The 23,748-nt window shown below is 46.3% G+C and overlaps 1 protein-coding gene across 1 annotated transcript; it reads left to right on the plus strand.

Moving 5' to 3' along the window:
- Positions 1–14: 14 nt before the first annotated feature.
- On the plus strand, positions 15–23,117 carry MLEC (malectin). Its single transcript, XM_034438476.3, has 5 exons — positions 15–519; positions 10,395–10,573; positions 11,063–11,239; positions 14,023–14,080; positions 17,530–23,117. The coding sequence occupies exons 1-5, from the start codon at positions 303–305 to the stop codon at positions 17,757–17,759; spliced, it is 861 nt and encodes a 286-aa protein (XP_034294367.1). The 5' UTR covers positions 15–302; the 3' UTR covers positions 17,760–23,117.
- Positions 23,118–23,748: the final 631 nt, after the last annotated feature.

The following is a 23,748-nucleotide window of genomic DNA, read 5'->3' on the forward strand; positions in this document are numbered from 1 at the left end:
GGCTTCGTCCACTTGCGCTCTCAACGTACCTTGCTGCCATCCCCCTCTCCGCGCACCTATGGGCCGGCGGCCGTGCCGATATGCAAATAGCGGGATTCCGGCAGCCAACGAGGCGGCGCGACCCCGCGAAGCCGCGCGGCGATTGGCCGGCGTCAGGGTAGCCGGCACGGCCAGCACGGTGGGATGCCCCCTTGCGGCTGAGGCGGCGGGAGGCATGTGCGAGAGGGGCAGCGGCGGCGGCGGCAGCGGCGGCGGGGCGGAGCCGTTGCCGAGCTGAGGCGGCAGCGCGGAAGGAGCCGGAGATGGTGGCCGCGGCCGGGGGGCCGCAGCTCCGCGTCGCCTCGCTCTTGGCCGCGGCGCTGCTGGCGCTGCTGGTGTCGCAGCCGCCGCCTGGCAGCGTGGCCGGGGCCAGCCTGGCCGAGAACGTGGTCTGGGCCGTCAACGCCGGCGGGGAGGCCCATGTGGACGTCCACGGCATCCACTTCCGGAAGGACCCCCTCGAGGGACGGGTGGGACGAGGTGAGCTCGCCGGAACCCCCACGCCAGCGGCTTCTGCACCTGGGGAAGGGGTGGGGGGGCTTCTGCACCTGGGGTGGGGGTGGGGGGCGCTTCTGCAACAGGGGGAGAGGGGGGGCTTGTGTACCTGAGGGGGGGGCTTGGCGTAGGGCGAGGAGAGCCGCCGGACTGGCTGGTTGGGTGATAGGGCGATGGATCTGCCATGTGTCGAGGCAGCCTATCTGGGCCTCCTGCGATGCTGCCCTCTTCGCCTGAGACTGCAGAGGCCTGGAGGGGAGAAGGATGTGCCCCCCTCCCGGGGGAGGGTCCTTGGCATCTGCTGGGTCTCCCAGAAATAGGGGGAGGGTCGTGCTCTGAGTTTGACAGCGCTGCTTGTCAATGGGACGGAGTGGGGGGGCTCACCAGGGAGCAGCTGCCCTGCTGCCCTACCTTCCGCCAAGCTGGGCAAAGGGGGCGACGCAGTGGTTGCCTTCCACGTTGTGGTCCAGTGGCAGCTGCCACAGAAAGTAAACTTGAAAGCGTGCCCTTCCCTTTTCGCTGCTCCAGAGGGGGTGTCCCTCGGGCTCTGCACCCCTGGACAAAGGCGGCCGTCCCACTATTAAGGTGGGCATGCTTCCAGAGAAATGCTGGGCAGAGGCAGTGCAGGATTAGCCCCTCAGCCCAAACTGCAGATGCTGTACGGATCCTGGTGCGAAAGAGGGTGGAAAGAGCACTGATCGCCCACGTGCGTAGACTTTGAGTCCAAGGCACTACGTAGATGTTGTTGGCCAGGAGTAATGCAGTTCTCATTACCTGGAACATCCAGCTTTGGGGCTTCCAGGTGTGTTGGAGCACAACTCCTATGCACAGGGGAGCTCCCAGCCCACTTTTTTCCCCCTTTTGTGGATTCTGCCCTTCATATCCCTGCTTCTGCTCTGGGGAAGTCATGGCCTGATCTCACATGACGCTTCTGACTTCTGCCTTGGTGTGAATTCCATTGCACCCTCTGCATGCAAGCAGAAATTTAAGCAGCGAAGGGAAGATGAGGGATAGACCAGCCTTTCTGACCTTGCTGGGCTTCCCTGCAGTGGCCTGTTCTCTTTCTTCAGAGCTGCCCTCCATGATCTGCTTCTCCTTTTTTCACCATTTCCCAACATCTTGATTTCTACAGTTATTCTTGTCATCTCTCTTTCCTCCTCCTCTCCCTCTCTGTATTGGCTTATTGTGGCTGGATTTTGGGGCTTCAGTGACAAACCAGAGTTTCTGAATTCTTTTGACAAATCATTATAATCTGCTTTCCTTGTATGAATGGTAAACTGCAAATGTGAGGAACTTGAGCATATGGCCTGTTCTCCTTTTGATTCACATCAGATGGTGGGGGGGGGGCAGCCCCTCATGCATGCAGCTCTGATGGAGATAGATAGATGTGGTGTCTGCTCAAAGAAATAACCACACCAATTCCAGGTGCCTCTTTAGGGAGCTGTTTGTGGTTGGAGTAAACCAGAAGCTGCTTCTCTTCTACCTCCTTGTCTTATAAAATGCTGCAATAATTTTTGCTTCCTGTTCTTTCTACATTTCTTGGGTTTTTTTTTTTCCTTCTGTGCTGTGCTGTTTTTTAGTGTCCCAGAACTGGGCTGGTGGGAAGTGGAAAATGTTAAGCCATTGCAAAGTTGCTTGACAGTTTCATCACTTTGTGCTCCGGTGGTTCCAATAGTTTTCTAAGTTTAGCTCGACTCTCTCAGCTTCTTCCCCATTCTCATTTCCAGGCCTGTTAATCTTTAAGCAGCTTGAATTCTAGAGGATTATATTGGAAGGACACAGCACTTCGACACAACGCTGCAGTTCCTGCTTTCACATGTCCAGTAGTACTTTCACTGCTAGGGGAAGAAGGCTTGATGAGTAAAGCCTTAGTAGATTGTGTGGTTTTGCAAAACAGATCATAATCTTCAGTAATGTCTGTCATCTTCTGGGGCAGTTTATAGATATGGAATATGATTTTGCTGCATAAACTGAAGATTCTTTCAGTGGCATGAGCTGCCAGAAGTTTCAGCCCTGAGCTCTGTAGTCTGTAAAACGACAGTTTATTAACTATTTGCAAAGCGAAGACAAATGCTTAACAGATTTACGGTTGACAGACATAATTGGGATAGTGGACATCCTAAAAGATAAAAGCAAAATTTAAAACTTTCATGGTACCTTAGAGAAATAGTCTGAAAATAAACGAACAGTTCCCATGATGAGAGATTGAAGGAATTTGGAGGATTAACTTTCAGAAGGGAAGACTAAAGGTGGAGCCCTCTTCAAATACCTGTAATCATGTCTTATTGGTTGGTTGGTATCCTGCCTTTAATATTTTTACAAATAACTCAAGGGGGCAAATATATCCAACATTCCTTCCTCCCCTATTTTCCCCACAACAACCACAACCACAACAACAACCCTGTGAGGTGGGTTGGGTTGAGAGAGAAGGATTGGCCCAGAGTCACCCACCCAGCTTTCATGGCTGAGGCGGGACTTGAAGTCACGGTCTCCTGCTTTGTAGCCTGAAGCCTTCACCGTTACACCAAACTGACTTGACTAGGCCAAACTGGAGGATGGTCACAATCTTGCCTTATCAGGGTCTGGGACATGAAATAATGGATTTAAACTGTAGGAAGAATGTGGAAGAATTATTTTAGAAAAAAATTCTCATAAGTAACAGTTCAACAGGAAAACTAACTCCAAGAAAGATGGTGGGCTTCCTTTCTCTGAAGACAAGAGTTAGTCTTTTGGGATGTATTAATTTGGATTCCTGTCCTGGATAGGAAGTTGGATTCGATGGTCTTAGGCTCCTTTAACATTTTGATTCTCTGATCTTGCCCCCATGATCATACTGCAGACATTTTCTGACCATGTAACTGAGCTATCATCAGATTTAATTACACTAAGCAACTTCCAGATTTTTCATTCAAAATCAATATGTGACATATATTAAAACAAACCTCCATTTCACACATTTTCTGTGTTGCCATCATATTTACAAATTGCCCTTTGATGTCAAAACAAAGATTCTTCCAATATTCAGCTCTTGCACAAGTATTTAGATTGTCTTCTCTATGTTAGCTGTAATCAAATGGGTTGAAAGTTACCAGGTTGGGAAACGTTGGCTTGCAAAACCTGGACTTTGCCACAAGACTATAAAAAGTATTTCAGGCTTAAGCTTGCTGCAATATTCTGACTGCAGGCAGTTGGACTGTGCATGCATGCACAGAAGAGCCTTGGTAGTACAGGGGTTTAAGGCACCCTGTTATTAAGCTGGTTATTAAGACCAGCTGCCTGCAATTACTGCAGGGTTCGAATCTCGCCAAGGCTCAAGGTTGACTCAGCCTTCCATCCTTTCTAAGGTAGGTGAAATGAGGACCCAGTTTGTGGGGGCAATAAGCTGACTTTGTATAAATATGCAAAAGTATGAAGGCTATTGCTTAACGCACTGTAAGCCGCCCTGAGTCTCCGGAGAAGGGCGGCATATAAATCAAATTAAAAAAAAAAAAATTGTCCTCACTGTTAGGAAGTTTCTCTTTAATTCCCTGTTAGCGCAGCAGACTAAAGTAGAGCCCTGGTAGAGCCCTGGTAGCGCAGCAGACTAAAGCACTGTTATTAACATCAGCTGGCCTGCAATTACTGCAAGTTCAAATCTCACCAGGCTCAAGGTTGACTCAGCCTTCCATCCTTTCTAAGGTAGGTAAAATGAGGACCCAGATTGTGGGGGCAATAAACTGACTTTGTATAAAATATACAAAAGTATGAAGGCTATTGCTGAGCACATTGTAAGCCGCCCTGAGTCTTTGGAGAAGGGCGGCATATAAATCAAATTTAAAAAAAAAAAATGCAGTCTCTGTCTTTTCTCAATCAAACCCTGAAGGAGTTTGGCTGGTTGTATACTGGACAGTCCATGGATATGGCCCAGTTGCCTCTTCCCAAGTGAATACGGCTTTTCCCCAGCTGACTGCTGCAGCTCTGTGCAGGCCCTTGGTCTGCTTCCCACTCTCTGCCTCATTTTAGCATTAAGGTTTGGAAGTCCAGTGAGTTTTCTGGGATTCTAGCTGTGAGGAAAGATAATTTTCGGTTGCTTTGTTTCCTGCATTTCTATTCTACTTTTCTCTGGTTTGTGATCTGGACTAGTAAAAGTAACATTGGGGAAAAAATGGCAACTCTTCAGCACTGTTGTGTAATGACCGTCCATGCGCTGCCCAGGAGGAGCGGAAGGGGCTGCACTCAGGCCAAGGGTGGATCACTTTTCCCCAGATGCCACCAGGTGGGAGGGAAGGCTGCTTGTGGCAGTGCCAGCTCTGTCCCAATAAAGAGATGGCTTTGGGGCCGTTCGGGTCCATTTCTCTCTCAGGTACTGAGCTGGAGATGGGGGCTTGCCAAGGCTTTTCTGGAGAGGAAGGCCAGGCAAAGCTCCAACCTGAGGCTCGAGCTATGCACATAGTAGGGACTTGGGGGTGGTGGGCGGGCATTCTGCATTGGATTCCAAATTAAAAGCCAGAAATAATAACTTGGTGCTGAGGTAGGCTTGGTCCCATGTATATTACATTATTTTACAGTAAAATGTATTTAAACTATAAATTAAAGCAGTCTTCTCAACCTGTTTCAGAGCACTATTTAGTTGGGAGAAGAAGAGGACTTTATAATTGTATCCTGACCAGCTGACGTGTTATAATCTAAAAAGATTATATGTATTATAATCTAAATCTAAAATAATATATAATAACGGGGTGGGGTGGGTTTTTATACTCTTCACTTTTAATGTCACACTGTGGAAGTTGGTGGCCATATAAATCTGTGTGTGTGTCATGGCTGTATCTCTCCTATCCAAACTTTATGAGCTGATAGCTGGACATTAGCAACAGAGAGAAAGATTGGAAGAAGAAGGGGGGAATGGAAGCCCAGCTGAGAAGCTCCAGCCAGTCAAGCTCAACTATCAATAAGCAGAGCTGGGAACCGAGAACCTGTTTCCTGAACAATATACAAGCGCCTGATTGGACACTTGCAGATAACGGGGGGGTGGGGGTGGCGGATGGGTGGGGGTGGGAGAGGAATATTTACTTTGTATTGTTTGCACAGGAAAATCTCAGCTTCAGCTTCGCTATTTCTATAACCACGTAAGCTTCAGTAAAGTATACTCTTAGCAAGAACAAATAGCCAGCAGTCTTTCTTTGCTAGATGACTGAGGGGGCCAGTTGACTCTGTGTGCATGTGTGTGTGTATTTCACAGTCATTAATATTTCCTATATTCATTTTTCCTAGAATAAATTATCTTATGTTCTGAACACAAGGTTGTGTTTTCTATGTTAATTCTTTGCATCTTGAATCCTTTCTTTTCTAACTTCCTCCCCAGAATGGATCTCTAGTTTAAATCCTGCATGGTGGAGGATCTGCTACCGCATTTGAGACAGATCCAATACAGCCTCGGTTTGAACACCTTTCACCGAAAGGAAGACACCATTTCATCAGGCAGCTTCTTCCTCTCTTACCTCGTCCACCATCCTGTCTAACCCGAATCTGTTTCCTTGTAGTTCCTGGCTGTTGGCTCTGGTCTTAGACCTCTGAAGAGCTTTCCTAACTCTCCGCAGCCCCTGTGCTGCACTCTAAATATACCCCCTTCCTTCATCCAGTCTTTGCCAGATTTGGTTTCCAGAGCCTTCCCTGCGTTGATGGCCGTCCTCTGAGCGCACTGCAGTCTGTCAACGTCCCGCTTGGATGGTGGGGCCAGAATTGGACACAGAATTCCAAGGGGGGCCTAAGCAGGTCAGAGGAGGGGAGGGGGACAGTTGCCTCCCATGCCCTGCACTCTGTAAACTGGTGAGCGTGTCGTCTCTTCCTCCCCTTGTTTTAAAAGTAAGTGTAGGTCATACCTTAGGAACTCTACAATTCAAATCCAAACATTCAACAAAAGTTGTTTAATCTTTATGGTGTTATGAATTGTTTTAATGGGTTGGCTGTAAGCTACTGGATGAAGAGGTCATCTTCAACCAAGCAGGTAGCTTTCATTACTTGGTAATGGTTTACATCAGCTTCCTCCTCCATTAGATTTCATCCTTGTTTAGAGGTCTTTCTGCATTATGGGTACAGAATCGCACCTGCTTTCAGATATTCCCAGAGTCACTTCTTTGCAAAAGTTTCTAGGCGGATTTTTCTGAGTCTTGGCAAGTGCGCTGGGAATCTGCAATTCCTCTCATTGCAAAAGCCAGGCAGACTCGGGGCCCTCAGGTTCATAGGAGGATCCCAGCGCTGAATCTGCCAAATGAGTAGACTAACCATTTCTCCTACTGGGAACTTTAAGCTTGCAACAGACTTTGTTTTAATCTGTAGCGTGCTGCAGTATTGAGAATTTTGGCTCAAGGAAGGTCCAGGCGGCGTCTTAAGCTCAACTCCTACTAATTTATTCTTCAAATCCAGTTTTGCAAGTCTTGATTAGAGAATGTTGCATGCTCTACTGTGGGTGAGTGAGCCTTCAATGATGAGTGTTAAAGCTGTCGATAATTGATGCTTAAATATAAATATAAACCTGCTGTTGCTTTTGGATGAACATACCCATGTCTCATAAAAGCTGCATTGTTTTTGAAGAGACAAGAGACGTGTGTGTGAGAAGGAAGAGTGGCTTTGTAGATCAAAAGATAAATTAGCTTTGTGGTTAATTGGAAATGCTCTGTTATCAGCTGATATTATAATCACATGAACGTACTGTGGCCATACTTAAAATAAAGATGCTCATCAGCCATTTGCACTTCCATTGGAGTCTGGGATTGTGCTGCTTGTGTTTGGTAGATGAAGCTAGAATCAGGGCAGGAGTGCACTGACTTCAGTCTGGAATAACTTCTCTTCTTAGTGCCTGGGAGTAAAGTTTTCTTTCCCTGAATCTGAATGACTTCCAAGCTGGATAACACATTTTGCCCCAAGTGAGTGTATCCAGGTTCTACAGGTAAATTAAAACAGGTTTTCCCACACATAGTGCCTGTCAGACCTACCCCGACTTGGTCCTTTAGTTAAGAAAGACCCTCGACTCCATTTATAGTGAAAGGTATACTTTTACTAAAAGCCAAGTGGATTACAGTATAGCAAAGCCAGAACTGAAGTTTGCGGGCTAAAATTTCCCAGTTAACTTTCCCCATCCAGTTCCTCGCCTCCCCTGGCCCCTATTGTCCAATTATATTTAAAATTCAAACAATCTCTTCAATGATGGGCTGGTTGGTAAGATATTGCATTCCATTCGCAGGCTTAGACCTTGAGATGGTGTCTCTGGAAGGTATGATGAGTCTGTAACCTTCCCCCGTCCCATTCGGCTTCCTCCCATGGCAGGCTCATAGCTAGCGAATGAGAAGCTCTGACAGGCCTCTCCAAATGACACTCCCATGATCTAGCCATGCAGCTAGTCCTCAGCTTATAACCACAGTTGGGACCAGCATTCCCATTGCTAAGCAGCAAAGCTGTTAAGTGAGTTGTGACTGGTTTTCCAAACTTTCTTTTTTTGCCCTGTTTGTGCATTTATTAAGTGAATCCAGCTTCCCTCCTGGCTTTGCTAGCTGGAAAAAGCCCTGTTTCTGGAAAGGGCGTGCTTAAGGATTTACACACAGGAACTCAAGCTTTGGTTCGAGCCTGCTCAAATTTTGCCATGACTTTGGGCTCTTTCGGGGAGGAGAACTAAGCATCCCAGATGGGGGCATATGTGGAATGATTTGGGACACAACTTCTGTCATTGAGATACTGAACGTACTTATCATTTCTCACAGGAATTACAGGGGGTTTTATGCCAAAAATAGCAGAATGAAGGCTTCTGCTTGGCTGTCATAATGCTGAGGTTAGACATTTTGACATCAAGTCATAACCTTTACACAGCCTAGTTCTTCAAGGATTTTCTTCTGGGCTAGGGGTGGCTGACGTTCCTTTTGTTATTTTGTGGTTCCTTTGTCCTCCCACCCTCCTACATGCAGAACAAAAGAGGGAGGAGAGCTACCCCAAGGACACATGAGAAGTCAGCTGTGTAAAATGGCACGACTTCCTTGCGGATCTGCTCTGCCCATCTGTCAAAGAACTCTTGAGAAGTTCTCATCTCAGAATTTAAACCATGGAATGCATAAACCATAAGAAAACATCACATAAACACTTAAAATGAAAATAACCCAATAAAGAGAATTATAGCATCAAAGTGGTTTGAAAATATATAGTAGTCTGCTACTAATAAACGGGTAGTACTTGATTTATGACCTTATGAATTACAGTCATAAGTCGTGCCAATCATTGGGTCACTGTGTGACTATGCCCAATTTTACGATCTTTTTTGCAGCAGTCATTAAGAGAATCATTGCAGTCATTAAGTGAACCCCATGCATATTAAGCAAATCCATTTCTACAATGGACTTTGCTTGCTGGAAACCAGAAATAATGCTGGGTTTCAGCAAAAAAACTAAACCGCAGTGACGTGACCATGGGATTCCCCAAGCAGCTGTGAATGCAGGGGATGAGCACCCAGAATATCATCACGTGACTGCAGGGAGGGTGCCAGAACTTCACATCTGGGTTGCAAGTAGCTCTAGGGATGCTCATCTGAACAGTTACTAAGTGACTGGTCTTAACACAAGGACAGCCTATATCACCAATTCAAGATCTTAGTTTTGTAACCTGAAAGATGTAACAGCTTGCATTGCAGAGAGAAGCAAGCACAGCTGTGTCAGTTTCTCTCCAGAAATGAGATCCCAATATTGAGCAGACCTGAAAGCTTTTTATTTCTTAGTTACCGTCCCGAGATCCACCGAGTGGATTCTGGGGGGAAAGTGGACCGAGCGTCCCTGAGAGGGATGCAGCTAAAGACGTGCTCCGCACGGGACTTTCTTTTCTGTACTGTTCCAGAGTTTGAAGCTCCCTCCCCACCAATTGCTTCCTGGTTTTGTCAAAGAGTTCCTAATTTAGCAGCTTAATTTAACAGGGAAGAAAATGCTCCACTGTTTTTGTTAAGCTACTGAAAGTAGGAAGTCCTTGTTGACCTGCCACATGTCACTGGGAAATAGGCCAGTAGATCTTGAGCCAATGTCACTGGCAGAACTCTTGGGATACCTTGTGACCCGCTTGGTTTGAGCCTGCAGATGTCTTTCAAGTTAGCTCTGTGTGTTTGTAGCCTGTGTGTGTGTGTGTGTGTGTGTGTGTGTGTGTGTGTGTGTGTGTGAGAGAGAGAGAGAGAGAGAGAGAGAGAGAGTGAGAGAGAGAGAGAGAGAGAGAGAGAGAGAGAGAGAGAGAGAGAGAGAGAGAGAGAGATTTGATCAGGGAATTCTTTCCTTAAGCTTTGCAGGTCTGTCCAATCTACAGGTCGTATGAAGCCCTGAGCAGCTAGTTAATGCAGCTCCACAAGATTGTATCAAAGATTAAAACAGGAAATTAGTTATTTATATACATTAACTATACTGCATAGTTTATCCTATATGTGGTCCAAGACACTTAATGCGGCCCAGGCAAGCCAAAAGGTTGGACACCCCGTGCCTTAAGGTCTGGGGGAAGAAGAAGGGGAGGGAAGGAGAAGCTAAACACTTAAATGTTTGGTGCCACCTTCCCATGGGCTAAGGTAAACTTGCCTTATGCTTATAAAAATTACTGTATTTTTCGGACAATAAGACGCACATTAGCTTTAGAGGAGGAAAGCAAGAAAAAAAATCAGCCCATTCGCCGCTGATTGCTGTGAACGGGTGGTGCCAATAGGCAGGGGCGATCCCCACCACCTAGAGCAGCTGATCGCCGCACCAACCCTCCTTACCCACGCGCATTTTTCGCTCTATAAGACACACAGACATTTTCACCCACTTTTGGGGGCACGGGGGAAGTGCGTCTTATAGTCCGAAAAATACGGTATGTATTTATTGGAATTGCAGCTTCCGATTATGGCATGAAATTGCCCATCTTGCGCTCCAACCCCGAGGATCAAATTCTCTACCAGACGGAACGCTACAACGAGGAAACCTTTGGCTACGAGGTCCCGATCAAGGAAGAGGGCGATTATGTCCTGGTGCTGAAGTTCGCCGAAGTCTATTTTGCACAGTCTCAGCAGAAGGTAAGAAAGAAAGAAAAAGTCGTCCTGGGAGCTCAGCCTTTTTTGTGAATGAACAAAAGTTCCATTTGAAAGGCTGGTGGAGCTGGAGGGTGTGGGTTGGGCTGCCATCCTGGACGGTTTCCCCTGGACTGTGGAGTGCTCCACTGTGGAGGGGGGAACGACCTTAAACTTTGACTATATATCTAAAGATACTTGCCTCATTTATGTTACCAGTGAGTGGGCATGCCCTTTGGTCCAATTCACAGCTCCAAATGTTGGCACCATCTCAAAACGGTGTTAATAAAATAATATTTCCATTGGTGCAGCATTTATTGAAAGCAACTCTCAGTGGCCTGAGTTATGCAAGATTCCTCATCAAGGAGTGTAGACGGGTGTGTTGTGTGTGGCCGTTCCGTTCTTCACAGAGAGAATTTTGAGCAGCTTGAAAACTCACCTGCGTCTGTGTTCCCAACGTGCTGAGAGCAATTCTGTCTCCTTTTCAACTTGCAGGTTTTTGATGTGCGTCTGAACGGCCACATGGTGGTGAAGGACTTGGACATCTTTGACCGAGTGGGACACAGCACTGCCCACGATGAGATTGTTCCCATCAGCATCAAGAAGGGGAAGCTGAGTGTGCAGGGAGAGGTTTCTACCTTCACAGGGAAGCTCAACATTGAGTTTGTCAAGGTAAAAGGAAAAAAAAGCAAAACTTGCAAGAAGGCAGATTGGCTAAGCCCTTTGTCACCATCCTGTGCAGGCAGAGGAGCCGAGGGAGCCACATGTCTCTCTCGTTCAGGAGCCAGAGGAAGGGACCAGTAGAGCAGGAAAGAGAGTACAGGTAGTCCTCAACTTACAACAGTTCGCTTAGTGTCCATTTGAAATTACAAGGGCACTGAAAAAAGTGACATTTTTAGTACTTATGACCCCATGGTCACATGATTTACATTCGGATCCTTGACAATTGACTCGTATTTATGACAGTTGCTGTGTCCTGGGGTCGTGTGATCCCCTTTTGCAACCTTGCGACAAGCAAAGTCAGTGGGATTCACCTAACAACCCTGTTACTAATTTAACAACTGCAGTGATTCACTTAGAAAAGTTGTAAAAAGGAGCAAAATTCACTTAACAAATTTCTCATTTAGCAACATAAATGTTGGGTTCAATTGTGGTCGTAAGTTGAGGACTACCTGTACAGAGTTTCCTTCAGTCAAGAGCTGCTAGAGGCGGAGCTCTTGCCTCACAATCAGGAGTGAGTTCAATCCTAGGTAGAGACAGATGTAGGGTCTCCTGCTTGGGCAGGGGATTGGACTAGATGACCTGCAAGGTCCCTTCCAACTCTGTTAGCCTATTAAACAAGCGCCTTTGTAGACATGGGTGCCTTAATGAGACATGTTTGCTGTCCCTGATCGTCTTGCTCCTCGGCTTTGTCAAGGCTGGGATTTTTCAGACTATTCATAACTCAGTTTTAAAAATAATTCAAAACTCCTTTTGCAGACTGAATGTGCTATCAGCAAATTCAGATTCAAAGTTTGAAGCATCTTCCCTCTCCTGAGTGGATAATCAAATAATATAAGGTCCTAATATAATGTGGAAATCAAGCACTTGGTACCTGTCACTTGTGCTTCCAAAGCATTTTGGGCAAAGAAAGACTCCCGTCCAGTTGCTTTTTCCAAGAGTAGACCAATACTTTACTAAGAACGAAGTGGGGACAGATCAGAGCCAGGCAGAATCTACTGGCTTGGCATGAAAAAGATGCAATTAAGTCCCGCCCCCTCCCCCTCCCTGTCATCAGTCAATGTCCAATTAGAAGTTCTCAGGTTCTTTAAGGAAGGGACCCTTCAGTCGGCACCTTCTCCATCTCTGCATTCTTTGGGCTGACCTTGTACTGGATTGGTGCGACTCACTGTCAGGGCCGGGCCGGCTTCATCCCTACCCCCCATGTCCTTATCCACCCACATCCCCTGTCTCCCCTCCCTTCCCCGGTTGCAAATGACACCTGGCAAGATGGGATGCAAAGCTAGAAGCAGAATGGCAGCCGTGACATGTGTCTCCACAGGCTTTGGCTTGGCACCTGGCTGGCTGGCATCCTACCCTCAAAGGCTAGGAGGGAGGTGGGCCGTGGGGGGGAACAAATGGGCAATAAACATGTATGGCTATGTGGTGGGAATTAGGGAGGGGGGAATGACAGGGTAGCTCGGAATGAGTTTGGGCCAGCACTCAAAAGCCATGCACCCTGAGAAACAGTGTGGATTACCCAGAAATCTCAGCGTATTCAAAACATCTACATAGATGAAACTTCATTGGCTGAATACAGAATAGTCATTGGGGGGGGGAGGCTGGGATGAGGGGAAACATTTTGTATCATTTTAGCACTGGAAATTTAGTTCTAGCCTGACTTTACTGCAGCCAGCATCTTTAGGTAAAAGAACCTATCACTTCTACCAAGTGGAATCGAGGGTCTTTCTTTCCTAAGGGATCTACCTGGGGCAGGTCTGACAGACATACACTGCAGAGTCAAGGGCAGCATATTTTCGCCAGTGACACACGACGAGAAGTTGCACCCTCTGTCCCGTACCGAGGCTACCATTGATCTTCATCTGTTGGCCCAAAAAGCACCCACCTCTGTTATTTCTAGCTGCATCAAGGCTAACTTTGTTCCTGTGATCTCTTAAGTGTGTGCATGAACGTGGATCCAGTCTGAATTTCACTCAGTGGAGTTTGAATTATTTGTGGGCTTGGCCTGAGGGAAGTTTGGGAGGTTAGTTTAAGTACAGGTAGTCCTCGATTTATGACCCCAATTGAGCCCAAAGTTTCTGTTGCTAAGCAACAGAAAGTGTGTTTTGTCCCATTTTACAACCTTTTTGCCAGAGTTGTTAAGTGGACATACGGTCATTAAGCAAATCTGGCTTCCCCTATTGACTTTGCTGGATGAGACGGTTAGAAATGATGATCACTTGAACCTGGGGCAGTGCAGCTGTCATGAATGCATGCCAGTTGCCAACGCCTGCATTTTGTCCACAGGGATGCTGCAATCGTCATAAGTGTGAGAACGGATTGGACAGAGCAGAACAGAACTCTTTATTGGCCAACTGTGATTGGACACACAAGGAATTTGTCTCTGGTGCAGAAGTCCTTAGTGTACATACTGGTCATAAGTCAGTGCCATTGTAACTTTAAATGGTCACTAAATGAATAGTTGTAAATCGAGGTCTACATGTACTTTAAAAAGTCCAACAGATAGCTGGCTGTGAATCCCAATTCACTTTCTTCCAGTAGTATCCTAAACCGGGCAACTCTGTGGGCTGGTAACAACCCCTGAGAGCCTGGGCTGTGAACTCTTCTACAGAACTGCCATAAGAGCTCACAACCTCCTTGGGCAGCCCCAAACCTGAACCATTCTTAAAAATCAGCTCTTCCAAAGGAACAAATGGTAACGAAGGAATTCATCAACTCTCTGTTGCTTTCCACAGGGGTACTATGATAATCCAAAAATCTGTGCGCTCTATGTCCTCGCAGGAACAGTGGATGGTGAGTAACTTCTTTGTCTTCCCATTTCTTCTTTGAACCCCCAGGCAAATGGCGGGCGATCCTGTCTCTGTCCAAAGGACAGCTCTCGGTCACACACCAATACAATAATTTAAGGAACTTAAGGTGATGTTAAATTCAGTTACTAAAAGATAGAATCTGTAACCGTAGAAAGAGCTTCAGTTGTATCAAGCCTGGGGTGCGACAGAGAAATAAAGTTGTGTAAATGGAAAACCTGATTTTAAGAGATAGATTAGGTCATTGTTTATTTTTGAAGTCTGTTCTAAAAAGGAAAAGATGAAGTAATGTGTCCATACTGTCTGATATTAATGATAAACTTAAGGATTGAATTATTATTATATTGTTCCCAATAATAATTATACATTTTTTGTCAGAGCTGCTTCTGTCCATTTCCAGCAAGCAGCATGCTAGCTGACATTTTTTCTCTTAGTTATCTTTTTTCCCATATACAGGTAATCTCCAAGTTACGACAGTTCACTTAGTGACCGTTCTAAGTTGCGACATAGCTCCCCCCAAGTACTTACGACACAGTCCCAAAGTTATGAATGTTGCAGCACCACCGCAGTTGTTCATCCTTATGAATCCGCAAAGGCACTGCAACATTCACCCTGCCACAGGCACTCTGCCTGTGGAGACTCACCTTGCGAAGACCTCCTCTGTGTCACAATGTCTTTGCCTGCTTCGTTACATCAGGCCTTCGGTGCATTTGCAGAGAGCAGAGGCCTCAAGTACTGTGAGATCATACGAGATCAGTAGCGCGAGATCTCGTTCTCCTTTAGGCCTCTATTCTCTGCAAATTGAGGCCTGGATGAGATCTGCGGCAAAAGGCTTTGCAAATGGAGGGAAGGCTTCGGTCCTTCAGGCCTTCCTTCCGTTTGCCATTTCCTTACCGAAGCCTGCAGGGACATTGTGTCCCTGTAGGCTACGGTCATCTTTGCCTTTGGTGGCAAGAACAGAGACCAGGAGGGATGCGCTGGGCCCTCCCGGGCTCCGTTCTTGCAGGGAGATTGCTTGCCAAAGTGTTGCCTGCAGGGAGATTGCTTGCCAAAGTGTTTGCAAGTGGTGGTACGCTTTTAGGCAGTGTGATTTCACTCTGTGGGCTGAGACTGGAAGACGTCGTATTTTGCGACTTCAGGCACCCATGTGCTTGTGGATGACCTCACACGATTTGCTTTTTCCCATCAATTTAATTCTGATTTATTCCCAATGTTATTTGATAAGTCAATGAAAGGGCTTAACTCTTAGCAGGCATTAAGCCTTCAAAATAGAAAATTGAAAAGAAAAGCTGTTGCATCAGTTTTACTAGTCCTGGCGAATCTTTTAGAAGCATGTTTGCATGTTCCGATCAGAACCTCTTCCTGGAATTTCCTCTGATTTGTTGGATTCGATACCCAAAATATTTTGAAAAGTGATAGCAGCCCTTGTCTTCTATGGAGATTCTCCGTCATCCAGGTCACAGTTGTCCCAAAGGTGCTTTTTTCAAGAGGCAACTGGACTTTCTGGTTTTTCTTTGAAGATGTTTCGCTTCTCATCCAAGAAGCTTCTTCAGCTCAGACTGGATGGTGGGGAACTGAAGGATTTATACTCCTTGCAGGCAGCTGGTCATTTGCATTAATTTGCATTAAAAGAATGCAGTTTGGAATATTTGCTTATTGGATTGTTCGCTACAGAGAAAAGAGAGAGCAGCTCCAACCTCAGTGCCTCCCAGTGTTCTGAAATCTAGAGGTCCCACACAAATCCTGCATTTGGGGGGAAATAAAATGTTCCTGGGTCAGGAATGAACCAGATGCACCTCCAAGTACTGTACATAGAACGGTCCCAAGCAAGGCACTTGCTATCTCCATCCAGCCTGTCACAGGAAATGCCACCCATAGGCACACAATGGAGGGAGGAGCAGTGCTGGAATCAGGACCCGTCATGACTGGATTTTGCTTATCAACCAGTTAGGTTGTATGGTGGCTCTGAAGGCCCTATGGATCCAGGGGAGTGGACAGCACCAACAGAAACAAGTGGAATATATTAGGAAGGTTGCGTAAACAGTTACAGTGGCTCCAGATCAGGGAACCTTGCAAAGGAAGCCACAAAGCTACAGCGTGGGCATCTCTCCATATCAGCTGAATATCTAAGAGTATCATTGCACTGGCTGCGTTGTCAGTTTCCCAAAACCTCATCAAGATGCGAATCCTCTGTTGTTTGTAACAAATGAAGAACTTTTTCTCCAGACTCAAAACCCTGGTGGCCCCATAGCCAGAAATACCACCTGGTTTGTTCCCATTGATCCTGGCGCTGCCCAAAGTGGTGCGGAAGGTGTAAACACTCAGGGGCCTTGTGATTCTAATTGTGCTGTTTTTGGCTCAGGAGTCCGTGGGTTTTCCCCTGCAGTGGAGGTAAGCGAGCAGTTCTTGCCTCAAAGCCAGTATCAGATTGATTGGTCGTGCTTATGTGTCCAGTAATTGAAGGCAACATCTCCTGAATGCTGGCAACCTGGTAGAAACTCGGTTTAGGCTGAGTGACAATATAATTCTGGTAACAGTAGCTGGAGTTATCCTTCAATATGTTCAGGGTCTCCAAAAGATAGGAATTAGTCCTGCACCGCTAAAAGAAAATAGTCAGAGATGGTTCTAGCTTTTGAGGGTTTAAACATTAACTTTTTCTTTGTAACTGCTACGTGTTGCTCCCAGCCAGTGGAAAGGTTTTCTCTTTAGTTTGCGGTTCAGTAAACCAGACTCAGCCAGTACGAGACGGGAAAATGCCTCGAGCCTTCTGGCCAAAGAGGCGGACATAGCCCTGTATTCTCAGGTCCATTTGAGCAGAAAGGAACTCCTCTTGCCTCACCCGCAACAGTTTTCTTTTTACTAAGTTCTTCTAGCTGCAGTCAAGTCCCACTGCAAGAGACAACAGTCTGTAGGCAAGCTGAATGTGTTGCCATGCTACGCCAGAGCACTCCTGGAGCAGGGAAGTCGTAGGTTGCCATCTGGGGGTGGGGGTGGGGGTGTCATTCCCATTTGGCTGACCTTCTCTGGGTGGTAGAAGAGGTCACGTGGACAGGGGTCTGGCTGCAGGTGCTCTGGCTATCTGAGCAGTGTCAGCCTACTTGTCTGTTGAGAACATCCAGAGGAAATGGAAGGGAGCCTCAGGTTTCTCTATTCCCTAGGGCTAGTGCCCCAAACTTCCCTTCCAGGGGGGAAAAAAGGGAGTTTGTAATGGTCCGAAAATGCTAACCTGTTGCATTTTATGGAGAGGATGACATGTTCAACCCTCGGTGGGATTCTACGTTGGCCTTGATAAGGTTTTGTATGTGGATTAAGTATTTTACCTACAGCTTTGAATCGTAACGGTTTAGGGTTTAGAAAAATGCTCCTTGCCTCCCTGCAATTTCTCTGCTTTGCACCATGGTGTAGACTCTGGCATTGTTTTTCTTCTTTCTACAGATGTTCCAAAGCTTCAGCCTCACCCAGGCCTGGAGAAGAAAGAGGAGGAGGAAGATGAAGAGGAGTATGAAGAAGGGTCCAGCCCTAAAAAGCAGACCAATAAGAACCGGGTCCAGTCAGGCCCCCGCACACCAAACCCCTATGCCTCGGACAACAGCAGCCTCATGTTCCCGATCTTAGTGGCCTTTGGCGTCTTCATTCCAACCCTCTTCTGCCTTTGCAGGTTGTGAAAAAGACAGCAAGCACAGTGGTCTGCAAGCCGGGGAGGAGGAGTTGGGCCGGACGTGGAGTCAGTCCTGGCTTCTCCATATTTAAGGAAAATAATGGCTTTTTAAGGAGCAGCAGGTACAATAAAGGGAGAGTTTGCATCCCCCTCAGCAGAACTTTGGGTCTTGGCCAGCTGTGGGCCAGCAGCGGGCACCTTTCCTGTCCAGAAGGTCTTGAAGCAGAACCTGGATCTTTGGGGCAGCGAATCCTGCGACGAGCAAGATGGCGTCAAAAGGGGCGGGAGAAAAGGCACACGATCCAAAGGTTGGCTGAAAAGAAAAGCGGCCACTGAGCAGCCTTGCTAGAAGGATCCACGGGTGTGGAGGTGGGGGTTAGGTAGACATCCGCTAGAACATTTGTAGCTCAACACATGGTACTTCTTTTCTCCTCTGAATGAGGAGGTTCACCTTGACGGATTGATGTTTGGTCAACCTGCTTTTGGTTATGGAACAGGTTGAGCAGGTAATCTAGATCCCCTGCTCTGCCAGGCATTCTGAGAAGATTTTATTTTCAGGCAAGTGCTTTCCCTGGTCATGACAATTCTGGCAAGTCTTGAGTTGTCCTTAGAGAATTCCCCCTTCCTCTCTCTCTCTCTCTCACACACACACAGACACGGTGTAACTTTAATCTAGTTTCTCTCCCCCTCCTCCCAAATGCTGTGATTCCACTCTTGACTCCTCTTCCCATTCCATGTTACGTGGCAAAAACCTGACCAGTAGAAGCTGGCACTCCAGCAGGCATGTAGGAATCTTCCCTGATGGCCTTCCGTTTTTCTTGTGCCTGGAGACTTTCCATAATCCAAGGTGGCATCTCCTTTTTTCTGCTTAAGAGGTCCAGAGCTAGGAAATCTCGAAAAGGTTTGCGTCTTTGAGCTTCTTTAGGCTCAGCTTCAAGGCAACTTTTGAAAGAGATGCATGCCCTCTGGAGGGATCCCGCTGGCCATTCCTTTCTCGGGTCTTTTTGTGGGCAGAGTCTGAAATGACCTTAAAAGGTGCTTCCTGCCATGGAGAGCAGATTGTATTGTAAGCAAAGGCAGGGTTGCTTGAGAATCTATAACCTACAGAAAAATTCCCTCCTTGGGCTGTTGGGATTGCTGTTGTTATCTTCCCTAAATATTTACTGGGATCTAAGGAATATTTCTCTCTCGCCTCTCTTGATGTGGCTTTCTGGTTTTCCATTGCTGTAGTTATATAAGTGGAATCTGGGCAAAACAAAGGCAGAGTGGAAGACATTTTCCTCCGTGGCCTTTTCACACAGAGAGCGAGATGACTGTACTTGTCAATCAGTCAGTTGATATTCAGCTCATGGTGCTTCAGCCCTGCAGCGGCCAGGTTGTGCCACCGTATTTAATGTTTGGGCCTATAATCTGTTCCATTTTCCCAGTTTGTGGGCTTAATTTTAAGGCACTTGTCCGGTTTCTTTCCAGCTACAATCTCAACAGGGAAGTGAACTGTTTTGCATTTTCTTTTCATACTGCTAGTAAACATATTAAACTCAGTCAGCTGCTCTCTTTCTCCAGCTGGCTCAGAAAATAGTCTTCCTGCCCAGATTTGGCTTCCTTTTAGACATTTCACCTCAAAAGTAATTTTTTTTCTTTTTATTTATTTATATATATTTCTACCAGACAGTAGTATGCCCACCCCATCCTGCCCCAATTTATTTAGGAATAAACCCCATTTGACTGAAAATGCTGGCAGGGATTTGCAAGAGCCCCATCTGAAAGCTGCTCCCCTTTGCTCTTTCTGACCATGGCTCTAAATTTCGTTTGATGGAAGCCCATATTCAGAAGTAGGGTGTCCCATTTTCATGGCTGTCATTGGTGAAGTGACTTCTGGGTTATGCCCTGTGAGACAGTTGATACCTGCTAGCAGAATACAGCTATGGAAATTTCGCACCTTCATTGTCTCACACACACATTACCCCGAAATAATTTCACCAATATATTCTTTGAATTTCAACTTGGAAGAATTTGAATCGGAAGCCATGAATGTTGCAGGTGTGGACAGATGAATCTGTTTTTCAAAGCAGGTGGATGTTATGTGAGCTCAGGTACATAGCCACGAAGGTAAGGGGCCGACTGTTCATTTTTTTGAATCCTTAATCTTTAAACGAAAGCCCTTGTAGCTGTTTATTTAGAGGCTGACTTATATTTTGCAAGTGAACAGAACATATAGGCTGCCTCGCCTCGCTCGTACCCTAATTTCCCACTTGATTGTAAAACTGCACATTTCCTCCACAAACAAATGGAAGATGGAGGAAGACCAAGTGAGCGATTGCAACCTTATTTCCATTCCCTTTTTTTCTCCAGGGCCAGAGGAGGCAAACAGTTACTGATTATCTTCCTGAGCTATCTGAGTACTTGCTATCGTCTCCAATTCAGAGAACTCAAAATTCCTAAAGGAAGAGATGGTTTGTTTCTGATATGGATGGGTAGACTTAACACAACTGAAATTCTGCATTTCTGGGTCTTGAGGTGTAAAAAAAAGGCAATTCCCTTTTATCCTAAGAAGGTTTGGTTCCAGTCATTCACTAGTAAGAGCGGCTTCATCCCTATTTTTTATACAGAAAGAACGTGGCCCTAATTTTCCCTTAGAATTTGAATACGTTGAGTGTGGCAAGACATTCTAGTATTTTCTTTCTTAAAGGAAACTGCAGCAAAGCCAGCATTTGAATCTGCATTTGTTGCTTCTGCCTTTTGAACTTTTTCAGGTATGAGTTGGCAGGCTTCTTTGCATGTCAAGAGGTGGGTTTTTTTTTTTTTAAAAGGAACTTTGTTTTGTAGAAACTTTGCACGAGAAAGGCCCTTGGGGCCCCATGCTCTGTACACTTGCAGAAAGTGGAGAAGTTCACCCTCTACCCTTCACTTCCTGTTCTGAGATGCCCTTAAAACCATGAGCATGTGCGAGGGCTGGGTCTTTCATTCCTCTATATACTCTGAGAATAAAAAACAACAACAGGCGTATCTGTCAAGATGATGCTTGCAGAGTTGCCCTCCACAAAGCACATCACAACAGAAGCTGATCTCTTCTTCCACAGATTTTGCTTTTACAACTCTCTGGTTGTGTTTGTGCGGGGCATCTGCCCCTTTTAGGATCTATAAAAGTATTAAGACTACTGTGGATCTGCACAGTTTGAGGCAGAGGGTTGGGGGTCAACTGGCTTACGTTGCCTTGGCATCTTGATTTAGGGACTGTGGTCCTTGAGGCTCTTCTATACCTAAGCTGGAGATCTTGTGCTTGCAGGCTGTAGGGTACAAGTGAATGGCAGTCTATGCCTGCCAGATGCCAAAAGGTGATGAAGGTTCCTTCCGCTACCGCTGTTGTGAGCAGGGTCCGCGTTCTGGATTCATTTATGCTGATGCATGCTTTAGTTATGTGTTTGGGGCACTGGTCCTTGTGTAGTAGCATTATTGGGCACAGTGGAATCTGGCTGCCCCTTTGTGGAATTGTTTTTATTTTGTGACCTACATTTTGCTTGCACAAATATCATGCCCTCTCCCTTAGCCAGTAGGGGGAATAAATGACTATTTTATAGTTCCTGAGGTTCCATCAGACCTATGCTACTGAGAAATGTTCCTGTTTTACTGCAGCAATTTAGACATTCAGAAGAGGAAACCTATGAATCGGGTATCATCGTTTAAATATCTTCAAGAGCGAGAAAGGGCCATTTGAGCAGCCTTGGGAAAGATCTGCAGTTGCCTTTGGCTGGAGGGCTGGGTCGGGGCTCATCAGTGAATCCCAAAGGTAAAACCTTGCTTTGGTATGGGCATTGGGTAATTCCAATGGGTATTCCGTTGGATGTAGGCCAAGACTCGCTAAAAGCATCTCCGACTCCCATTTAAGTTGGAAAGACCGGGTGTTGGAATTTGCCAAAAGGAAAGCCTAAGTGAGCGGATATTGTTGGGCCTCCCTGGCCGCAAAGCCAAAGGTAAAGTTGAGGTGGTTGCTGTGGAGAACTGTGTTTATCCTAAAGACCTGACTGTAGATGGCTTTTGAAAACCCCCGAAGACAAACACAGCAGTAGAAATCTCTGCTGGAGAATTTTGGATAGGCCTTGAAATGCCGTCTTCCTTCAGGAGCTTAGCTGGTGGTTCACAATGCCTGCTAGCCCCTAATGCTGCTTCCTTCAAAGCAGAAGAGCCGAGGGAGGGAGGGAATAGGGAGGCATTGGCAGCCAACCTCCTTCCGTTGCCTTTGGGCTGCCCCCCCCTCCGCCCCCAGGCCCCCAAAGCTGTGCTTGATGGGGATCTGAGAGTGGTGCTTAGCTTCCAGATCGTTATTTGACTTGGTCTCTGTGTCCCTGGGTTCGTTTCTTGAACCAAGAGATCACTCCCTGGTTAAGCCTGTGGGAAATTATTTGGGGTGCCTTTGGGGAAATGCCTTGAGAGATTTTTGAATTCCCCCCAGGGAAAGGGCCTGACCTTTCTCTCTCCCCCTCTATCTCTCTCCCTCCCTCTCAACTTCACTTCCTAAGCCAATTGGAGTCAGGTCACCTTGTCACGATCAAAGTTTAAGTGGAGATAATCCTTGTTATTGTTGTTAACAAGGCAGATGCAGGTTTGGGGGGCTGCAGTCTCAGCTATTGGAAGATTGAGGCCCCACCCTTTATTGTACTGTTATGTGTGTTTATCTTTTCTATTTGTGTCCCTGCTTGCTAAAGAGGCATTGACATGGCCTCTTAGGACAGCCTAGAACAGGGTCTCCAACCGTGGCAACTTCCACCCTGGAGGATTTCAACTCCCAGAATTCCCCAGCCAACTTTACTTTGCTGGCTGGGGAATTCTGGGAGTTGAAGTCTGCCAGGCTGGAAGTTGACATGGCCTAGGCCCTAGAATGTTTGCTGCCAGGTTTCAGGCTTGGGTGGAATCTGTCCTTACGCTGGTTTGCCATTCATAACTTTAAAGTCAGTACATAATTTTGAAGCAGGGTGGTGCGTGCAACTGTCCTTTACTTTTGTGTCTTTTAATATTTTGCATTGGTTCTTTTTATTATTGGGATGTGTGTAGGTGTGCATTTAATATTGAGCTTGGGCAAAGGGTAAAAAGCACATACGACTTTTGTCTGACTACATTGGCTTTGCAAAAGATTTCTTTTCCTGGGGAAGTGAAATAGGTATGGATGAGTTCTGCATTAATTATTCCCTCCGTCCCATTTTGGTACATTTAGCTGTTTTGTTTTGTTTTTTAAATACATTTTGTTGATTTCTCTTTTTTTCTCTCTCAGGATGTCTGGTTGAGGGAAATATTCTGAAATCTACTGCCTGGCAGTTTTAACCAGCAGTGTGTTAAAAAAAAATAAAAATTATATTGTCACTTAACAAAACTGGCATTTTTTTTTTTTTAAGTGGAAAGATGACGGACTCAGCTCGAAACTCTCTAACTCGTGCCTAACTTAAAATCCTGGAACCACAACAAAGAATCCTTCCCAAGCTGGCAGTTACATTGTTGCCTCCGGTAGGCCTTAAGCTTGCTTGTCCTTCAGCCTCCCGTCCTTCCGAGGTGGGTCAAGTGGGGAGGCGAGATGGTTGGGGGCAGGAGGCTGAGAGAGGGCTGTAGAGCAGCCTAAGTGCTGTTGCTGTGTGCAAAAAACAGGCTTGAAGGTTTAAAAAATGATTCCCTCCCTCTTCTAGTCAGGCGTGTTTTAACTCCTCTGCTTTCTGCCAAATTCTGCTATGGCAGTGGTTCTCCACCTGTGGGTCGGGACCCCTTTGGGGGTTGAACGACCCTTTCACAGGGGTCGCCTAAGACCATCGGAAAACACATATTTTCAATGGTTTTAGGAATAATTTTATGGTTGGGGGTCACCACAACATGAAGAACTGTATTAAAGGAATTAGGAAGGTTGAGAACCGCTGTGCTATCGGATCCACTTTAGGACAGCCTCAACTTTGAAAGTTGTGTGGACTTCAACTCCCAGAATTCTCCGGCCACCACGCGGGAGGGGGGAGGGGGAA

This window comes from Pantherophis guttatus, chromosome 17 (assembly GCF_059756535.1).
Source record: "Pantherophis guttatus breed Tessera chromosome 17, ASM5975653v1, whole genome shotgun sequence".
In the NCBI taxonomy this organism is placed as follows: Eukaryota; Metazoa; Chordata; class Lepidosauria; order Squamata; family Colubridae; genus Pantherophis; species Pantherophis guttatus.

Coding starts and splice junctions, on each gene's coding strand:
- MLEC (XM_034438476.3), top strand. CDS start 303: ATGGTGGCCGCGGCCGGGGGGCCGCAGCTCCGCGTCGCCTCGCTCTTG. Junction 520..10,394: donor CGAGGGACGGGTGGGACGAG/GTGAGCTCGCCG, acceptor TTGGAATTGCAG/CTTCCGATTATGGCATGAAA. Junction 14,081..17,529: donor CCTCGCAGGAACAGTGGATG/GTGAGTAACTTC, acceptor TTCTTTCTACAG/ATGTTCCAAAGCTTCAGCCT.